Source organism: Paralichthys olivaceus, chromosome 10 (assembly GCF_024713975.1).
Source record: "Paralichthys olivaceus isolate ysfri-2021 chromosome 10, ASM2471397v2, whole genome shotgun sequence".
In the NCBI taxonomy this organism is placed as follows: domain Eukaryota; kingdom Metazoa; phylum Chordata; class Actinopteri; order Pleuronectiformes; family Paralichthyidae; genus Paralichthys; species Paralichthys olivaceus.
The window spans coordinates 14,328,634-14,346,564 of NC_091102.1; the positions used below are offsets into that span (position 1 = coordinate 14,328,634).

At 41.6% G+C, this 17,931-nt stretch overlaps 2 protein-coding genes across 8 annotated transcripts in view; one reads left to right on the forward strand and one right to left on the reverse strand.

Annotated features, from left to right (window-relative positions):
- Positions 1 to 264: 264 nt before the first annotated feature.
- Positions 265 to 11,857, reverse strand: znf148 (zinc finger protein 148). Of its 6 annotated transcripts, none has more exons than XM_020090181.2 (7): positions 11,706 to 11,857; positions 9,041 to 9,346; positions 7,389 to 7,514; positions 7,128 to 7,251; positions 6,903 to 6,986; positions 6,675 to 6,793; positions 265 to 6,012 (listed from the first exon to the last, which is right to left on the reverse strand). In XM_020090181.2, the coding sequence occupies exons 2-7, from the start codon at positions 9,344 to 9,346 to the stop codon at positions 4,375 to 4,377; spliced, it is 2,397 nt and encodes a 798-aa protein (XP_019945740.1). In that variant the 5' UTR covers positions 11,706 to 11,857; the 3' UTR covers positions 265 to 4,374. The 6 variants fall into 6 exon arrangements, with proteins under 6 accessions (XP_019945740.1, XP_019945739.1, XP_069389630.1 ...); XM_020090180.2 differs by having other exon boundaries at positions 8,981 to 9,346; XM_069533529.1 differs by lacking the exon at positions 11,706 to 11,857 and adding an exon at positions 10,844 to 10,968.
- Positions 11,858 to 12,801: 944 nt separating this feature from the next.
- LOC109631049 (polyprenol dehydrogenase) overlaps positions 12,802 to 17,931 on the forward strand; it is a 44,207-nt gene continuing 39,077 nt past the window's right edge. For both annotated transcript variants that reach the window (XM_020089615.2, XM_069533536.1), the window contains exon 1: positions 12,802 to 13,512. The gene's annotated coding sequence lies outside the window, so the exon portion shown is untranslated. The remainder of the gene's footprint in view (positions 13,513 to 17,931) is intronic.

Genomic DNA, 17,931 nt, shown 5'->3' on the forward strand with positions numbered 1-17,931 from the left:
GATCATGGTCTTGAATAAATTAAATGAAGTGTGCTGCGTTTAGAAGTGCTGTATGACTGAGTGAGTGTAACCTGAATATGCACTACATAAATACAGTCCATTCAAGATCTATAATAGTTTGAATACAATCTATACAACAACAAAAAGGAAATGCTCTTTGCTCAATTACTTTTTAACTTCAGACTTATGACAAGTGAAATCAACACATTATTTTACGCGTGGCCCCAGCAGCTGAAAGACCTCTTCATCTCAAACAACCCAAGCTCATGGTGTGAATCATTTTTATTTATAAGGACATGACACACAACAATCAAAACAACAATTTAATCTGATTGTTTACAAATCATAACATATTGCAAAAAGATCTAATCATATGGGGTTACTTGACTGAAATTTACCAGTTACAATTAAAGCTGCACATTATAAAAAAACAAAACAAGTTCACTCGACCCGACAAGTTAGAGACCATGCAAAAAAACCTCACTGTCTAACTTGAGGCTTCCTCGTCAGAGTTTGTTAAAAGTAGGAAAACGTCTGTTCAGGTTCACGCTCCATCCTGTTTGAAACATCTTGACACAAAGGACTTCAACGGAGAGAAAACGAGGGGAGCAATAGATGACGTGTTTCAAAAATACTTTTTATCAAAAAATTCATACTTCAGATCTTTTTTCCTTTTTAGACAAACTTTTTTTCTCTAGCTTTATACAAGGACACTTATGGCCAGGTTACTGTCATGAATCACAGTCAACTGTTTTTTTTAAACTGAATTCAAAATGAACATTTTAACATTTTTTTACAATTTCCCAAAACAGAATTAATCATCTGCAATGTGCTTTTAAAAATTGCTTTCAGTGAAACGGGGAGGTAAAGGAATTTTTCACCCACTGAGAGAGAATTTTTTGCGTAATATTCCACCCAAAATCTACTTGAACTAACATAAGCTGCTCACAGCTGCTGAGGTTGAATACTAAAATGCTGATTTTAGGTGGAGTATTCCATTCAGGGTGCTTTTCTACATACAGGTGTGTACAGTAAAAAAAACATCATAATGCACAATCAACTGCATTAACTTCCCAAACAATTTTATCACCAATAAAACCGTAAAAGTGTCAATTTTCTTCTACTAACATTGTTTACACACAAACCTCAGGAACACGCAGTTTGAATGCTGAAAACGAATAAATGTGCCTCTCGCTGACAAAAAGTGTCGCTTGCATGAGCCTTGTCTCGCGACCGACACAGAGATCTAACAGTACTTCTCAGAACGTAAAAATATACAATGTATTTACAGCAGAATATTGTCTACACATTCTAGAGGGAATGTTCAATAATAAAGTATCTCGGGATTAATGCGGGTGCTTTTCTGCATAGGCGTCAATTTATGTTGCAGCCAGTGGATGCTCGAAACAGTTAAATGCGCCGACCCGACCCCCACGTCCTAAAACACAGCTAATGAAAAAACCATAGCTGACATGAATTGTGGTTTTGGAAAAAGGTTGGTGATTAGGGTTTCGAGCAGGACACTGACAGAGAAGCAAGCAATCGCAGACGGGTGCTCCCTCCAGTTGTTGCACCATCCGTGAAGTTTAAAGGGAGAGTTGGGTCAGTTGTTCCTGAAACACTTTTCTTTCTAGTTGTTGAAATCCTGATCACGAAGAGCTGGTGTCTGTGGCCCTCACAGAACTGTGTTAAACAAAACCAATCATTTAATTTGGATGAATGAAATGATTCGCCAGTGCACCTGTCTGTCACTACCCAACCTGCGTGCATGTGTGCACCCTGCCTGTGCTCTGATTGCGCATGACTGGAGTCTTCAGTCGGAGACACACAGCTTAAGCAGAGACGATAGGCGGAAGTTAGCGAGCAAGTCGCGAAAAAGTCGGATTCTAGCAGTTGTCAGTCAGTGCACGTTCATTTGTTTTGGAGGCGTAGCTTTGTCGAGGGAGCCAATGGGAGGGGGTGGGATGTATCGTTGCATTTTTGTAGGGTAGCCTGTCCTTGCTTGTTTGTTAATCAGTCCTACGTTTAGTATTAAATCAATGCCAATTTAACTGAACACTGGCACACGTGGCCCGGATCACCCACAGAATCGGCGTCTATGTCTGTCGTATGTCTGTCCCTGATTGTCAGCAGAAATGTTAACAAGAGGGAGCTCGAGGGGAAAGGGAGTGAACTTAAATTTGGATGGTACAGTGATCAACACAATAGCACCTAAGACGTTACACAAACATGTACACATGGAATACAGTCAACAGTGCGATAAAGTACAGAAGAGACCTCACTCAACCATATTTAAAACAAGGCCTATAGACAGACGTGGCTTATGAGCTTATTATCAAAACTACGAATATCTATCTATAACATAACTCATATGGACAAACCGAAGCATGGTACATGAGAATGCATATTCCTTCTGACTACGGATAATGGTTTGACTCTGTGCTATTTCTTGCTTAAAGTCTATGATGGGCAAAATGAGACAAAGCTCCCACATCTCAACGTATCACAGACTGAACAGGTTGATGTAGCTTATGTGTGTTGTTATTGTGCAAGTTGAATTAGTAACTTTAGAACATCGGGAGAGAAATGCATGTAAAAGAATGCGAAAAGAAAAAGAAAGAAAGGCACGAATACAAAACTGATGAAACTGGAAAACCAATAACCTTGTTTCCTTTGACCTTCAATGAAAAGAAAGGGTTCTCGTCGTGGTTGTTTTGTTCCCCAGAAACCTGTGCAAGCTCTGATAAGAACAAGAAATCAAACTGCAGCTAAGTCACTAAAGCAAAGATGATCATAATGTAAATCTGACACAGGGGCTTTCACTATAAGTGGTTGATGTTAGAAATCTCAGGTTTTGCCTTTTTAAATAAAGGTATAATGCAACTCATCCACTGTGAAATAAGTACTCCATCCCTTGTAGTGAAGAATGTGCAAGTTGTGCAAACATTAAGCACAATCCTGATTTCACAACTACTCCCTTAAACCAAGAGAAAAGAAGAATTATCCTGCAGTCATTACATGCGTGCAGCTTTTTGGGGGGGAAATACAATCTTTCAGATCTAATTCAGCCCAGTCTTTTTTATATTGCACAGTTCATACTGCACTGGACTTATATTTGTAAGTCACTGCCTAGAAATTCAGCCATGAATGTTAAACAATTCATGACTGAGAATTTCTATTTTTTTGGGACATCACATAAACCAAATTAGGTCCCATCTGTGAATGAGCATCAGATCTGACAAACACTGTCACTTCAATATTTACACGCATTGTGTAGAAACACAGGCGAGTTTAAAAAGACATATAGTCAATAATCTCTGATGATGGTTTCATTTTAATGAGCAGTTAAACAGGAGTTCCCAAGCCTGGGCCACACTAAGTGCGTGTGCAGTGTGCGACAGATGCATCACTGATCGGCTGCGTTTCGCTCGCTTCTGATGTTCACACAGGTGTTTGTTTTGTGTGTGTGTATATATATATATTAATAATATATAGGCTATGTGCTCAACTAAATGCCAGGAGTCTACAGTAGGGAAGTTGTGGACCTGGTCCTATAATAACAATAAATGCTTTTACCTTGGAACAGGTACAGTTTTGCAAATATCTGCTTGCGACATATTCAACAGTTAAACATTGAAACTGTGGTGAAAGATCATTTTCACTTTCTATTTTGCTGTGAACCAAGTGCGGTAGAGAAAACTGGTGAGACCCAAAATCTCTAAAAGAACAGCACAGACAAGTGTGGCTGCTCTTATCTGATGAAACAGGCGCACAAATGAGAAGCAAGACAAACTGCAACATGCACGCAACGCTCACGCATCCAGTGAGGCCCTGGCGTCATAGTGAACTTAGATTTAACCACATTCACAGCTCGGGGGAGGTAGCTACAGAAAGAGCAGAAAGGCATACTTAAATAGGGCCTACATTTTAAATAGTGGAAATATTGCATTAAGCAGCAAAATTGATTTGATCATCTTTTGCGCAAAGGCAAACTGATTGACAAATAAAAACATTCAAAATAAACTCTATGGCAAAGGTATGAGAGAATAATTTGCTATTGTTATATTATTTCCTCACTCTTTACACTTTGGTCACCTTATCTGTACATTCTGGAGCGAGAACTATACCCACAAATGATTAGAAGTCACTTTTTTAAAGGGGAAATGCTTGTGATTAATTCATTGTCAGTACTTCCATTCAGTTAAGGTTGAAATTACCAAAAAAAATGATTATGAATACGTTTTCTGATAAAATGCTTTGAGAAAGAGCACTCGTTTACAACAGGACTTGTTTTGGCAAAACAGGAGACATGAGATAAAGTGCAGCCGAAATTATTGACAGAAATGAATGACGACGACCCCCCCCCCCGTCCCTTCAGCCAAAGGTTTCACTGGATGAAACGTCTGGGGAGGAGTTCATTTGAGATCTGGTCTCAGTGACTCTTACTAAGGGGAACTCTGTGAAGTCCGTGCTGTGTCCCCGGAGACTTACTTGTCCATTGGTTACAGTAAACTGTGAGGAGGCTCCAGATCTCGATGTCTGGAAGTGAGTTTTGAAGTTCTGATCGAAGGAGCTTATCTGAAACGTCTGCAGTATTCCCGGTGAGGACTCTGTCTTTTTAGTGGGCGAGACCTGCTCCAGAAAGTCCTCCTCAGCGGGGGACACTGCGGAGGGAGGGGTGGTTTCATCACCTGAAAATGAAAACGAGTGCTGGGTGTCCCCGACCAGTAATCCAAAGTGAGGTTTGTCTAAAGTGGACCTCAGTGGGGAGCTCATCCCTGATTTGAACCTGCTGGGGGAAGGAAACTGTTTCTCTGTGGAGAATAGAGGCTGTCCGGCTAACGTGGGGCTTTCAGAGACCAGGCTGAGGCTCTGGCTGGTCAGGTAGGTGTCGTTCTGGCTGGTCCTCTCCAGAGCTTGTTGGAGAAACTTGGAGTATTCTTGGAGGAGGCTGACCTTCTCGGTAGCGGGTGGAGCCTGGGCGCTGGAGGCTCCGACACTCTCAACGGGGCTGCTGTCCGATACGTCGGAGGAATTGATGGATATGCTTGACGTCACCTCCGTGTCTGCTACGCTAAAGGAAATGTCTGACTGCCCGTTAGCTTTGTTGGAGTAATGCTCCAACAGCGTCTGGAGAACCTCATCTGGCAGCACGCTCTTGTCGTGAGCTGCCTTGATCTCTGCGTTGGTTGGCTGCGACTCGAGAATGGTGACAGGGACAGTTTCGTCAATGACTGCTGACACCACGGTTTGAGTAACAGGCGGCTGGGAGGAGATGCTGCTTGTGTTCAGGCCATAATCCCGACTGTTGTTGGCCATCGCAGCCTGAAGGTAACGTTTCTTCTTGAGGAACTGCATGGCGTCGTCGTAGTTTGTGCTGCTGGCTGCTGGCTTCGCTGGTCCACCTTGAAGCGTTTCCACTGACTCCAGTTCAGTGTTGCTTTCTATTTCTAACAGGCCTTGTTTGTCCACGATTTCAAAAGTATACTGTGTGACCTTGGTATTTTCCTCAAAGGAGGACAACGTGGACAGACACGGAGGAGTCTGTTCACTGGGCTGTTTAAGACTCCTCTTGGGGACCTTCTTCAGAACGAGCTTAGGAGGAGTCGTCTCCTCTGATGACACGTCTTCTTCCTGGTGGTGGCTGGCCGTTTCTTCAGGAAACCCCACTGAGTAGTCAGCAATCACATACTCGTGTTTGACTTTGGAGGACACAGCATAGAGAGGTAGATCTTCAATTTTTTTCTGTCTCTGCTCCTCCTTCTCCTCCGTTTCTACAACAGCGATGATGTGACCTTCCGTCTGGACAGTGGAGGAAGCCCCTGAGCTCTTGTCTGCACACTTCTGGCGCTTTTTCTTGGGCAGTGAACACTCTTTGGCAAGCACAGGGAGGCCTAAAGAATCTTCTTCACGGGAAGCTCCGACTTTTCCAGCAGCCTTGTTGCTCTTTCTCTCTCTGTTCTCGTGACACATTCTCCTGTGCTTTAAAACCCGGTCTGTTCTGGAGAAGTACTGTGGATGGAGGACACACAAGTCACAGTTTATTTGGTGACTGTTTTGTCTGCTTATCTTAAATACAAATATACAGAATAGAATAAAATGTGTATTCACAATATAAATATACAATGATGAAGATGTTAAAAGGACAAATTAATATGTGAATTGCTGAATATTTTTATATATTGTGTGTGTTGAATGTTTGTGCAGTTAATTCATCTTTTCTGGACTTGGGCTCTGAATTTTTATCCTAGTTCTGATCTTAAAGACTATTTTCATTATTTAAAAATGTTTTGCTTCTTTTACTATTTACAATCCTTTCATTTCTTATTTCTCCTCTAATGTTGTCAATGTTTTTTGCTCTTAAAATTGCTTTTAATTGTTTACTTTATTCTTTCCTTTTTCAAAGAACTGTGCAAGGTGATAAATAAAGCTTATTGTATCGTTATTATTGTTATTTTGAATTTAAATGTTTATACTTATTTACATTTTTTGTTGCACCTATTAGAGAAACAGGTTTTACTTTAGCCAATATTGAAACTTAGTTATTTTTAATTTGTTAAATTGATCCTCCAATTTGACGACATAGCTTTTTTCAGTACTTAATTTATCAACCATACTCAACTTTCTTGATACCTCCACATTCTCTATGTAACAAGCAAACAAAAGCAGCGCACCTGGTGACAGTAGTCACATTGGTAGGGCTTCTCTCCACTGTGAGTCCTCTTGTGTCGCTCCATGTGATACTTCTGGATGAATCTCATCCCACACTCATCACAGCGAAAAGGCTTTTCACCTAAACACAAAAAAGACAAAAAAAATGGAGAAATGCCAGATGACTCACTTCGAAGAGACTAAAATGATAAATAAAATCCTAGTAAGTACTGACTGTATTCTTCACTCACCAGTGTGGATCTTCTCATGTCTCTGGAGGAGATATTTCTGAATGAAGCGCATGTCACACTGGCTGCACTGAAATGGCTTTTCACCTAGAGTTTGAATAAAATACATACATATGCAGAAACCTCTGTGTAGGCTCAACAAACTGAACACTGCTAAAAGGATTTAGCATTTCAATAATTGAAAAATAATCCAACCGCAACATAAAAACATGACTGTGTAATTCATACCAGTGTGAATGAAGACGTGCCTCTGTAGATGATAGTTGGTTCTGAACGCAGCATTACAGTGACCACAGATGTGACACTTGGGATTCTGTATGCCCAATGATTCGTCGTCATTAATGCTGAGAATCTACGATGACAACAAAGACAAACACGGGTATTTGTTTCAATCTTTCAGCTGTCTCTGTGAGAATGTAGCAGTCCCTCCATTCTCAAGCTCACAAACAGGTTTTAAACCCTGAATTTCTGTTGTGTTGTGACTTTCACCTTTGCTGGTGAATGCTGCTTCCTTTTCTTCTTCTTGGGACACACCAGCAGGTCCTTAGCTGCTTTCTTGTCCTTCTTTATCTGGACAGCTGGTTCAGACAGCTTCCCTTCCTGCTTGATGCTCATCTGTTAATGTAGAACCATAAATAAGTCAGATACATGACCTCCTCTAAAGCCCCCCCACTCATCCAGCACTCAAGCGACCAAAGTGAGGCGGTCTCGCTATTTAGCAGCAGCTCCTTCACAACTTAAGCAGCCAGTCATGTGGTTCAAGCATCCTCTAAGGATATACCCCTGCTGGAGGGATAATAGACCAGAGGAAAACCACTAGTCCTAGAAAGACATGCTGAGAGAATACATCTGCCAACTGGCCTGAGAGTTTTCAGATTCCTCAACTGATTTTTTTTTTTTACTCTGGTCACTGACCCGTCAACCTTCTCAGGGTTTCTACTTGATATATTAGAGGTTTGGTAAATGGTCAGTACCTAACAGACCAAATCAAAATGCAGATTTCGTTGCCTCATTTTAGTGCCTGATCTCTGTACTGAAATAGTTGCCCTGCTTACAGGCAACATAAACATTACTGCGCGTGCCTAGTTAACATTACACCTAACGATGGTAGCAGCAAACGCTCAAGGTTGTGGCACCATGTAACATTAGCCCACAGTAAGCTCTTAGCTACCTTAAATGCGAGTTGACACAACAACCTAAAAATATTTTGCTGTATTAAGCACTGGAAATGTTAAGTGTTAAATCATTGTAGTTGGGTTGGGTTTCATTTAAGTGATTTAGTTATGTAGATTTCTTAATGTTTTAATACTTTTAAAAAGAGCAGCAGCACATAAGAAACTTTGCCAACTACCCTTCCTTCTCCTCCACATTAAGAGCCTGGCTTATTAGTAATCAAAACTGTAAACACTAAAATGGTATTTGTGTTATCTGAAGCTCTGGTTGGCAGCTGCTCTGCTTGTCAATGTCTCTGTGCAAAGTGTTCACACCTCATTGTGTTGTCTTGCTATTTGTTAATTATCATGTACTGTTCCTTCTGTGTATTTTAACAAGGCAGGCCCTGTTTATGTCTATATATTTTTCACTGCTTTTATAGTGGTTTGTTTTTTTAATGCTTTTATTCTTAACATCTGTGCTCTCATTATCTGCCCAGGGACTACAGATGAAAATTAGCCTCTGTGGCTAACTGGCATATTTTCAGAAATGTTGTAAATATTAACTGTCCCTGTCAAATAAAGCTAAAGTAATGTTAAATTAAGTAAAGTATTAAACACCCGCTTAGAAAAAACCCACACGATACTCAAACCTATAAATGAAAACGTCATTAACTGAAATGTTAAAAATCAATTTCTGAAAATATTTTCTATATTACTTAAGACTATTATTAAGACAACTATTAACTGGGACAAGGATGGTTTTCGTGTGTTAATACCTAAGATACATTTTCAGGGATAATGACTGACCATCTGTAAAAAACAGGGCGGGGAATGATAGAAACAACTTCACACTGAACCATGAGAACAGTATTCAGACAAATAATTGCATCAATACATGGACTACTTCTTAAACCAGCATGGACTCACTGGCATATGAAGCAAGCATGGCAACTTATTGGTGAGTTTTAGGGGGAAATGCACTCCCACCTCGCCTCCTCCCTCCTCCTCTTCTCCTCCGCCAACACCACCATTCTTTGTCATCTCCTCCTGCATCATCAGCTGCTCTGGTGGGACAAGGTCGTGAGTGACCAGCGAGGTCCCGGTCAAGTCCTCCTCGTCATCTTCATCATCATCGTCGTCCTCGGCCAAGAGAGGGTGGTTCGCCAGTGACCGTTCACCCAGGGTCATCACCACCAGTCCTCCTCCGCTGGCCAGACCGATTCGCCCTCCTCCATCTATCCCTCCGCTGCTGCACTTCAGCAGCATGCCATCCAACTTGTCATCAGTGTTCATCTTACAAAAAAGAGACATGATATTGTCACATTAGTCTGTGTTGTAAACAGAGTGGAGAAACATAAGTCCAGGTCAATACAGACAGCAACCATTACATTCTGGGCCGCACAGTCACAAACGTAATGTTTCACAATGAAACTAGTAAATTGTATGTGCCTGACACACTGATCACCAACTACTGTTCAATAACATCGTTGAGAGTTGTGATACAACAATAATGTATCTCAACAACAACTGGTAAACCAGTGATGAAACTTTCTGGTCGTATTGATGACATTATAAGCTAACTATGATAAAACTTTCACTTTCCAATTCACCTTTGACTGTTATGATAATTCAATGATTTAATTAGGATCAGAGACATATGAAATATAGGTTCCAAAGATTTCTCATTTGACTAATTTAGCATGAAAATTTTCCTCTTCTTTTAATTTTTTGACAGCAAGAAGTTTTAATAATAATAACAAATGCTTTAATATGTGCCTGTTTTTATAATCATACATCAAAACAAAATCAGCAGCTTAATTTGTAGGTGTCTATTTCTTGTACCAATCTTAACTATGAACATCACATGCACCCATCTCTCATGTACAATCCTGTCTTAGAGGACGAATAAACTCAACTTATTAGAACCATGTACAGGTAACTACATGACAGATTACATTAAGATCTGTCGTGGTGTGGCCCAACGTGTGATGATTTCACACAGAGCAGAATATCATGATTAAAATTCCCCAAATTACAAACAAATTATAACAAGTAGAGGAAGCTGACACTTAACATATCTTTATAAACCATTATTTGACCTTCTTCTGTGAAGGTTACTTAAACTTCCTCAAGTTGCATTACAGTACGTGTTATTACTTTACACTGCATATTTCTTTCTGTAAGGTTTGATCACAGACAACAGCTGAACCAGTTAAAGTTGACACCAACTTCTAAGAGGCACTGTTTCATCAACAGACATTGGACTGAGAGAGAGAGAGAGAGAGAGAGAGAGAGAGAGAGAGAGAGAGAGAGAGAGAGAGATAATAGTTGTTATAAAGGTAGTAAGTCAAAAATACTGGCAGAGCTGCTCCCCCGCACTGATCAAAACAATAACAAAACCATTTAGCTTACAGTGTCATGGCTGATAGCTGTGTAAGTTCATGTATTAACGAGCCAGGTCAAATAGACTCGTTTAATGTGGCTTTTAAATGACAGAACAGGATATTAGCAGCGCTGAGAGAGGAGATATAAAACCACTTGTATATTTTACACTGAACAATGACACTGACTTGTAGCTGCTCTTCAACAACCTCCTGAGTGAACCAGCAGAGGCTCGGTGTGAAAACGGTAACACAAGCTAACCGAGCACTTGTGTCACCGTTTGAAATGAGTGGAGCTTTGAACGGGAGCTAATCCACGCTGAGCCGGGAGTCAGCGCAACTATCTGTCCCGGTGTGAACGCACACACGCCGACAACCGCAGCTGCGACCCATATGTAAACACACTCACTGTGTCGCTCGGGTTAAGTGGGTTAAGTCTCTCGCCTGGCAGCTAGCCTGCTAGCTAGCTAGCTGCGCCTGTCAGAGCTGCTAACTTCATCACGTTCACAACAAAACCGCTGCGGAGAGGTAGGAAGAGGGGCAGGCGCTCCTTCAAAATAAAAACCTCACTTATCATTTCGAATATGGGAGCGTCTACAAATCAACACAATTACGATCGAACTTAGATTATTATTGCGAGATGGTACTGGAATTATCTGAATATATCTAAAACCATGTCAGCCGAGCAAATACAATATCCTGACAACTAATTCAGACCTGATTCCAGTTGTCTTTATTCAGGTCGAGACTCATAATTATAACATAGTTCCACTCAGCAAATGTCGCCATGTCAACTTAATATGTCTGCTTTATATTTTCCACTGACTACCCAACACATGGCTCACAGGACGCTTTACTTTGAAGGCTACGGCCGGAAGCACAGTCTTTTACTATGTAAGTACTCGACAACTATCTACGGCCTGCATGAAGCTAGGTAATTAGCCGCTAGCACGTAGCTGCAAACATTGAGCAGCTCCTGTAGCTGCAATATTCAGTTGACATCGCACCTCTACGGTGGCAGACGAGTCCTCTCACACGCAGCACTTGCGAATAAACCCGAACTCGTGCCAAACGCCACGAATGACACGAAACACAACTTCGGTTCGCACAAACTTCTCAGCGGCGCTAGCTTCCTCAGTCACCCCGCTCCACAGGCCACAATGCTAGTGAAGCTAACTAGCTACAGCTCGCTACCGAGACGAACAATACGGCGCGTCCCGGTGGTGCACAGGAGAAATGTCAGCTGTCCCGGCCGCAGTGATTCTTCTTACCTTCTGTCCGTCTTACACCCGCTCAGATGTCATGGTTGTTGAGCAAGAAGACCACAGTGTAACGATGGTGTGCGGGATAATCACACACCATCACTGACATGGATGCACGGACGTCTCTATTTGTCGCCATCTAGCGGTGGAGAGGGGTTAGTGCGGGGAGCAGTGCGCCTCTGAAGTAAAGCTGCTGAACACATTTAGGAGCTGAGAGAGAACAAACACATACACTCACATCTACAAACTAAGCTCAACGCTTTGATTCAACACCGACTGATATTTACTCTCAACTTTAACGGAATAGGCCTTTTACTATCACTATTATTATATTCTATCTCAAATTATCAACTCTTCAAGCTGGGTAATAAAACAATATAAAAAATATTACAATACAAATTTCAGCTATAGCAATATAAAGCTTCAACACACACACACACACACACACACACACACACACACACACACACACCAAGTGATTGTAAAACCACACATTTTCCTTCAGGAGCCAAAATTAGTCTTGAACGTTAAAGAAATAATCTGACACACATTGTGATGATTATCGATTGATATATTAAGACATCTTTTTGAAAAGCTGCCCCAACAAAACATGAACTATTGAGGCTATAAAGAATAGTTGAATAGAGTAAGAGTGTAAAATACAAATAGGTTAATGGGAGCATCAAGAGGGTTCAATGGTCACATTCAGTCATTCTTAAATGAGGGTCTGTGGACCCCTGGGGGTCCCTGGCACACTGTCAGGGTGTCCATGAAAAGTTTACAGATTGATCCTTTGAAATTGTCAGAATATATGAGTATATACAAAACCATGGAGTTAGGGTCAGGGGATAGGGTGTATATTTCACCATGGTGTATTTGGCCTTTCTTAGACATGTATCTTGGGTTGTTCATTGAAATAACTGATTACAAATTTAAAATGTATAATTTTGATTATATTTTATTCTAATACACTATTAAAAAAAGGATTCAGGCAATATGTTGGAGGTATATAAACATGTTGAGGGTCGTGATAAGATGATAGCCTCTCTCTCCTTCCCTCTCTCCCTCTCTCTCTCTCTCTCACACACACACACCCTCCAGTGTGAGGAATACTATTCAACCTGTTTGCTGACAAGTGCAGCAGCTCGGCGCGCAATTTGGGACTTCTCTCCTCTCTTGAGTCCAGAGACGTCTCTGCCGGATTTTGATCTGAACCTCCACCTGCTGGATTTCATCACGTTATCCAGCGATCGACTGTTTCCTCACTGCTGCCTCTGTGTCCTCTGATGTGCGACAGGCAGAGACAGAGAGAGGACCTGTGGACTGACAGCCCACTCACTCCTGCGCCGCTCTTCTAGCCGGGGAAGCCCCTCCACGCGTTGCGCGCCTGGATCGCCGGCAGCCCATATAGGATACCTTCACTGCGTGGAGTGCGTGTGCATGTGCGTCTGGGTCTAAATGTGTAAGTTCGCGCACGGCAAAGCCCCGGGCTCCGTCCTCAACAGTTGCCACCGGAGCGGAGGAGAGGAGCGGAGGAGAGCGAGGGAGACAGCGGACTGAGGACGGACGGACGGAGCCCCTCTGCACGCCGCTTCTGCCCGGCTCTGCTCCTGACATGCAGTCGCTCATCTCTCCGGTGACAAAGGCCATCCTCGTCGCGCTCTTCATCTTCGCCATACTCCTCATTCTCTATGTGATCCTCTGGTACATTTGCAGAGACGTGGACTGCGACCACGGCATCTGAGGACTCCGTTCAAAAAAACGGGAATAACGGGGATTTCGCGATGGGGCGCGCAGCGGAGCCCAGGGTCATCCCGTGAGTCTGCTTTTTCTGTCTGCTGCTTCTTGTTGTGTTTGTAGGTTGTCTGTGGCAGTGTATGTGTGTGTGTGTGTGTGTGTGTACACACGCGCATTCCTATCCTATTGCGCGTAAAGTGAAATGCTCTCTGGTTTAGAAAGGTGATGACCGGCGTGCGTCTCCCCCGGCACCCCGGCACCCTAAACCCAAACAGAGACCCTAATTCATTTCTGTTTAACTTCATATCGAACATCTATCAATATGCAACCTTATGCATCACAGACCCGCTGTTGTAATCACAGGGAAATACTCTAAGGTGAAACAATGTCATCAGGAGGACATCGAACTGGTGCGGACGGCGCGGATGGAGCGTGTGCGCGCTCTCATTTAAAAGGCTACACGAAGGCCGCCGGTCACACTGCGGTAAACAGCGCGGGGGTGTCCCGTAAGGTCAACAGTGTTTTCCAATATTGTTTTGCGCCCCCCTCCACCCTCCTCTCCACAATTCCTCCACCTCCTCCCGTATACATCTGCAGCGTTAGTTCACATTCAGTTCATCTTGGTCTCTGTGGATGCGTCCACATTGGCGTTTTACATCCAACGAGATAACGGGATTATCTCAATTGGCTCCTGCATGTCTTCCCCTTAATCTGTTTTGTGCCATGTTTTGGACCCCTTATCGTGAATACCCCAGCTAATGCTTTTACGCATAGCGCATTTATTTCCCCTTGACATCCAGTGAGCTTGTTGCAACAAGCTATGCCCAATCTTAGTTTATAGGAAGATGTCACACACACACACACACGCACACACACGCGCACACACACACACACACACACACACACACACACACACACACACACACACACACACACACACACACACACACACACACTGGCCACACGTTTGATGAAGGACCTCTCAACATTGCAGGCACATTGGCCCCTGCACAGTGCCTACATTTTTTGTCACATGGCCCATAATGATATTGAAGATAGTAAACATATGTGAGATATGAGTCTCGCTTTTCACAGATCCAAAGTAATTTGTTTTCATCTGCAGCAACCCCAGACAGGGGGAAATGAAGAAGCTGTGCACACGCTAAAGTAGATAATGTGAAGGACACACCAAGGACACGTTGCTTTTTCAGGCTTTTTTAAGACACTGGAGCAGAAACGTGGCGAGGACACACACCGAACCACTCTATGACAAAAATTACAAATTCACATCTTCACGTAACATGAGGGTGGTCTGTTGGGAAATACGACTCATACCTGATTTGGTGCTGATTGATAATACGTATCAGCAACACACACTGTTAAATTACCCCCTTTTCACTGAACACCACTAAATAACCAGAGGATTTAAACATCCAAGCATCCCCCACACAATTCATCAAAGTTTAAGATTATTTTTTCCTAAACCTTCTTATTTAGCGCTGCAGGCGCAATGTTGAAGTATTTAAAAATCCATAAGCAGCCTAAATGCTGGATGCAGACCCCAAAGAAGAAACCCCACAGCCTGGTAAATTGCTGTGTGCTCTCTCCTGCAGAAAAAAGGAGAGTCTGGTGGGATGGCAGATGCCCTCTTTGACCAGACTACAAAATGATTCCTGTCAGCTATGAGTAGATATACAGCCAACCTCTGTTACTACTCACTCACACACACGGACACACACACACACACAAACACACACACACACACACACACACACACACACACACACACACTGTAAATTACTGTTCCAGGTTGTTCCAACTTCATCAGCCCCAACAGAAAAAGATCCTGCTCTTATTGCTGGTGTCTGTCTGTTTAAACCACTGTCCTGGATTGCCTGTGTGTGTCTGTGTATGTGTGTGTAAGTGTGTGTTAAGGTGGGAAAAAGCAGTGTTTGAGTGAGTGTGTATGTTTGTGCAGTTTGTTAAAAAAAAGAAAGGCAGTGTGCGTTTGTGAGTGCCAGCGTGGGAGGGGGTTAAACACTGACATGCTCTAGAATGACAGATGAGGAAAAAAAAATGTGGAGCAGAGGAGGCTCAGCATGAGAGACAGGTGTGTGTTCCTGTGCACGTGTGTTTGTGGGAAAGAGAGAGAGTGTGTGTACATGACCATTAGTAAAATTTAACTTTATTGAAAATGTTTTCCTTCAAACTGTAATATTGCAGTGTACCAGCTGTGTTATGGCAGATGTGATGTTCTATGCAGCATGCGTGAGCTGAAAAATTAATTAAACAAGACTTCCAATCACAGACATATTGAAGACCAATTTCTTAGTTTATTTCATTTCATAGTCATCTTAAAATGATTTTTGCAAAACCATAAGATAAGATACCTTTATTGATCCTCCGTAGTGAAAATTCACAATTGACACAGCGGCACAAGGAAGTTGCAGTGGAAAGGGAAAATGTAGTAAGACCAAAAGTATAAATAAAAATATGGAAATAACACCATACAAAAATGTACAATATTAAGATAGGGATCAAGATCATGTAATTGTGCAATGTGCCCATTCTTTGTAATATACAATGTACACATTGTGCAGCACTTCTTTCCTGTTGTACATTGTGCATTATACTTATACTTAAATGTACTGATATTAACTGGTCCCCTTTTCATAAAAATAACATCACATAAAAAGATGGTCCTTTCTTTTCCCAAATCACATAACAAATCAATCAATAATTAATAGCGTAACCATAACATAAAATAACTCACTTCACACTGCTTCATTATTTTTCTCTTTATACATTTTCTTAGATTGAATATTATTTGAGCCACAATTTAAATAATTGTCCACAGTTTAACTCCATGAACAGAAATACACATTTGATTTAATGTAGTGCGTCAGACTGTGACACTGGATTGGTTTCACCTCAATCTCTATGGTCATATGTGTGATAGAGTATTTTTATTCCACGAACACAACAGAGTGAAACTTGATGTGAATCCGTAGGATGAAGACAGATGTGGCTGCTTTCAAAAGCTTGAAAGTGAATACGCTTTGATGAATTGAGACTGAAGTCATAAAATATAGGGATAAAAGTAAATTATTGAAGCTGGCTATGACTGAGTTAGGATTTTTTTTAACCTATTCTGGCCTCAGAATGTGTAAATACTGCCAGAGTGTGAATGAGTGTGTGTGTTTGCCTCCCGCTGTTCATTCTCACAAATAATTCATAGTGGACAGAGCTGCTTGACCATCATCGCTGATGAATTCCTAAGTCCCACATAATACCTGCCTTCATGAATAAGGACATGACCAGAGACGTTTCCTGTTATCAAACTAAAAAGCAGCTGCAAAGGTCAGAGTTTCTACTCGAGTTGCTGGGACGTGACGTTTAAGGTCACGGAGCAAGGCCCAGAAGCTGAATGGAGTCAGAGCTGAGTAAATAATAAAATACTGTGTGAGAATAATTCACATTTTTTAATGTATTTTAACTTCAAATATTTGTCCCAGCTGCAAATGATGCACATTATGTCAACCTCCATTATTAGTCACTTTATAACAAGATCATTTATACATTTCAAATAAAAATTTTAATTAATTTATTTATCTATTTTTCATGTTTGTATTTGTGCTTTAATGCTGTGCAATCTTCATATAGTTTTGAAACACACAAATATAGCTATAACAATTAACAACATAAATTGAATGCATGACTGGCAGCTTTAAGAATAGCATTTAATCATATTTTATTTGTTCCTACATTAACAATATATTTTCTCTTTATAAAAGTGGTTTTCTTGCCCAAAGTCAGAGGTCAGGACTCAGCTACACAACAGGGACCCTGGTGGTCAGTGTTTTCAAGGACATTTCCATAGGACTTAATACTTCCTGGTACAAGTAATTGAACATGGCTTTTATGTTACATTATTTAAAATATATTTTAAAAAAATTAACCAACATTGAAATATATATGACACTTCCAGTCGCTGCTTCTCCCTGAAGGGTACTCTGCTTTTCACATGGTTGTATTAAGAGCGCTTCTTATACCGTACATTCAGGACTGATTCCACAGGGGTACAAAAGCATGCATCGCACCCTCAGTTGAAACTTGAATAATAATTGTGTGGTTATTTGCTTGTGAGTGGTGAGTGGGGAATCTTGCTGAGTATACTAGCAGAAATGAAGCCTCCACACCTGCAGACACTGAGGTGGATCATGGCGATAACAGTAATGTCCCTCCCTCCTGTCGGCCTCATCTCTGGACCTCGGTAAAGATCCGCCTGAGCAGGTGTGTTTACCAGGTCCATCTTTTCTTCAGCTGTGTTACAGCAGAATCCCTTCATCAGTGATCACACACTGAACCTATAATACACTATTTTCGCTGCTGTTATTTTATGTATAATCCATCCATTAATGAAGTTAATTTCTTCTTTTATAAATAAAGGTGCATTATGAATTGTAGACTCACACATAAACAACATACAATACTATAA

Excerpts from the sequence above, each read along its gene's own strand:
- znf148 (XM_020090180.2), bottom strand. The coding sequence starts at position 9,346 with ATGAACACTGATGACAAGTTGGATGGCATGCTGCTGAAGTGCAGCAGC. Across the intron at positions 7,252-7,388 it reads AGCAGCATTCACCAGCAAAG|ATTCTCAGCATTAATGACGA; the intron begins GTGAAAGTCACA and ends TTGTCATCGTAG. Across the intron at positions 6,987-7,127 it reads GCACGTCTTCATTCACACTG|GTGAAAAGCCATTTCAGTGC; the intron begins GTATGAATTACA and ends TTCAAACTCTAG.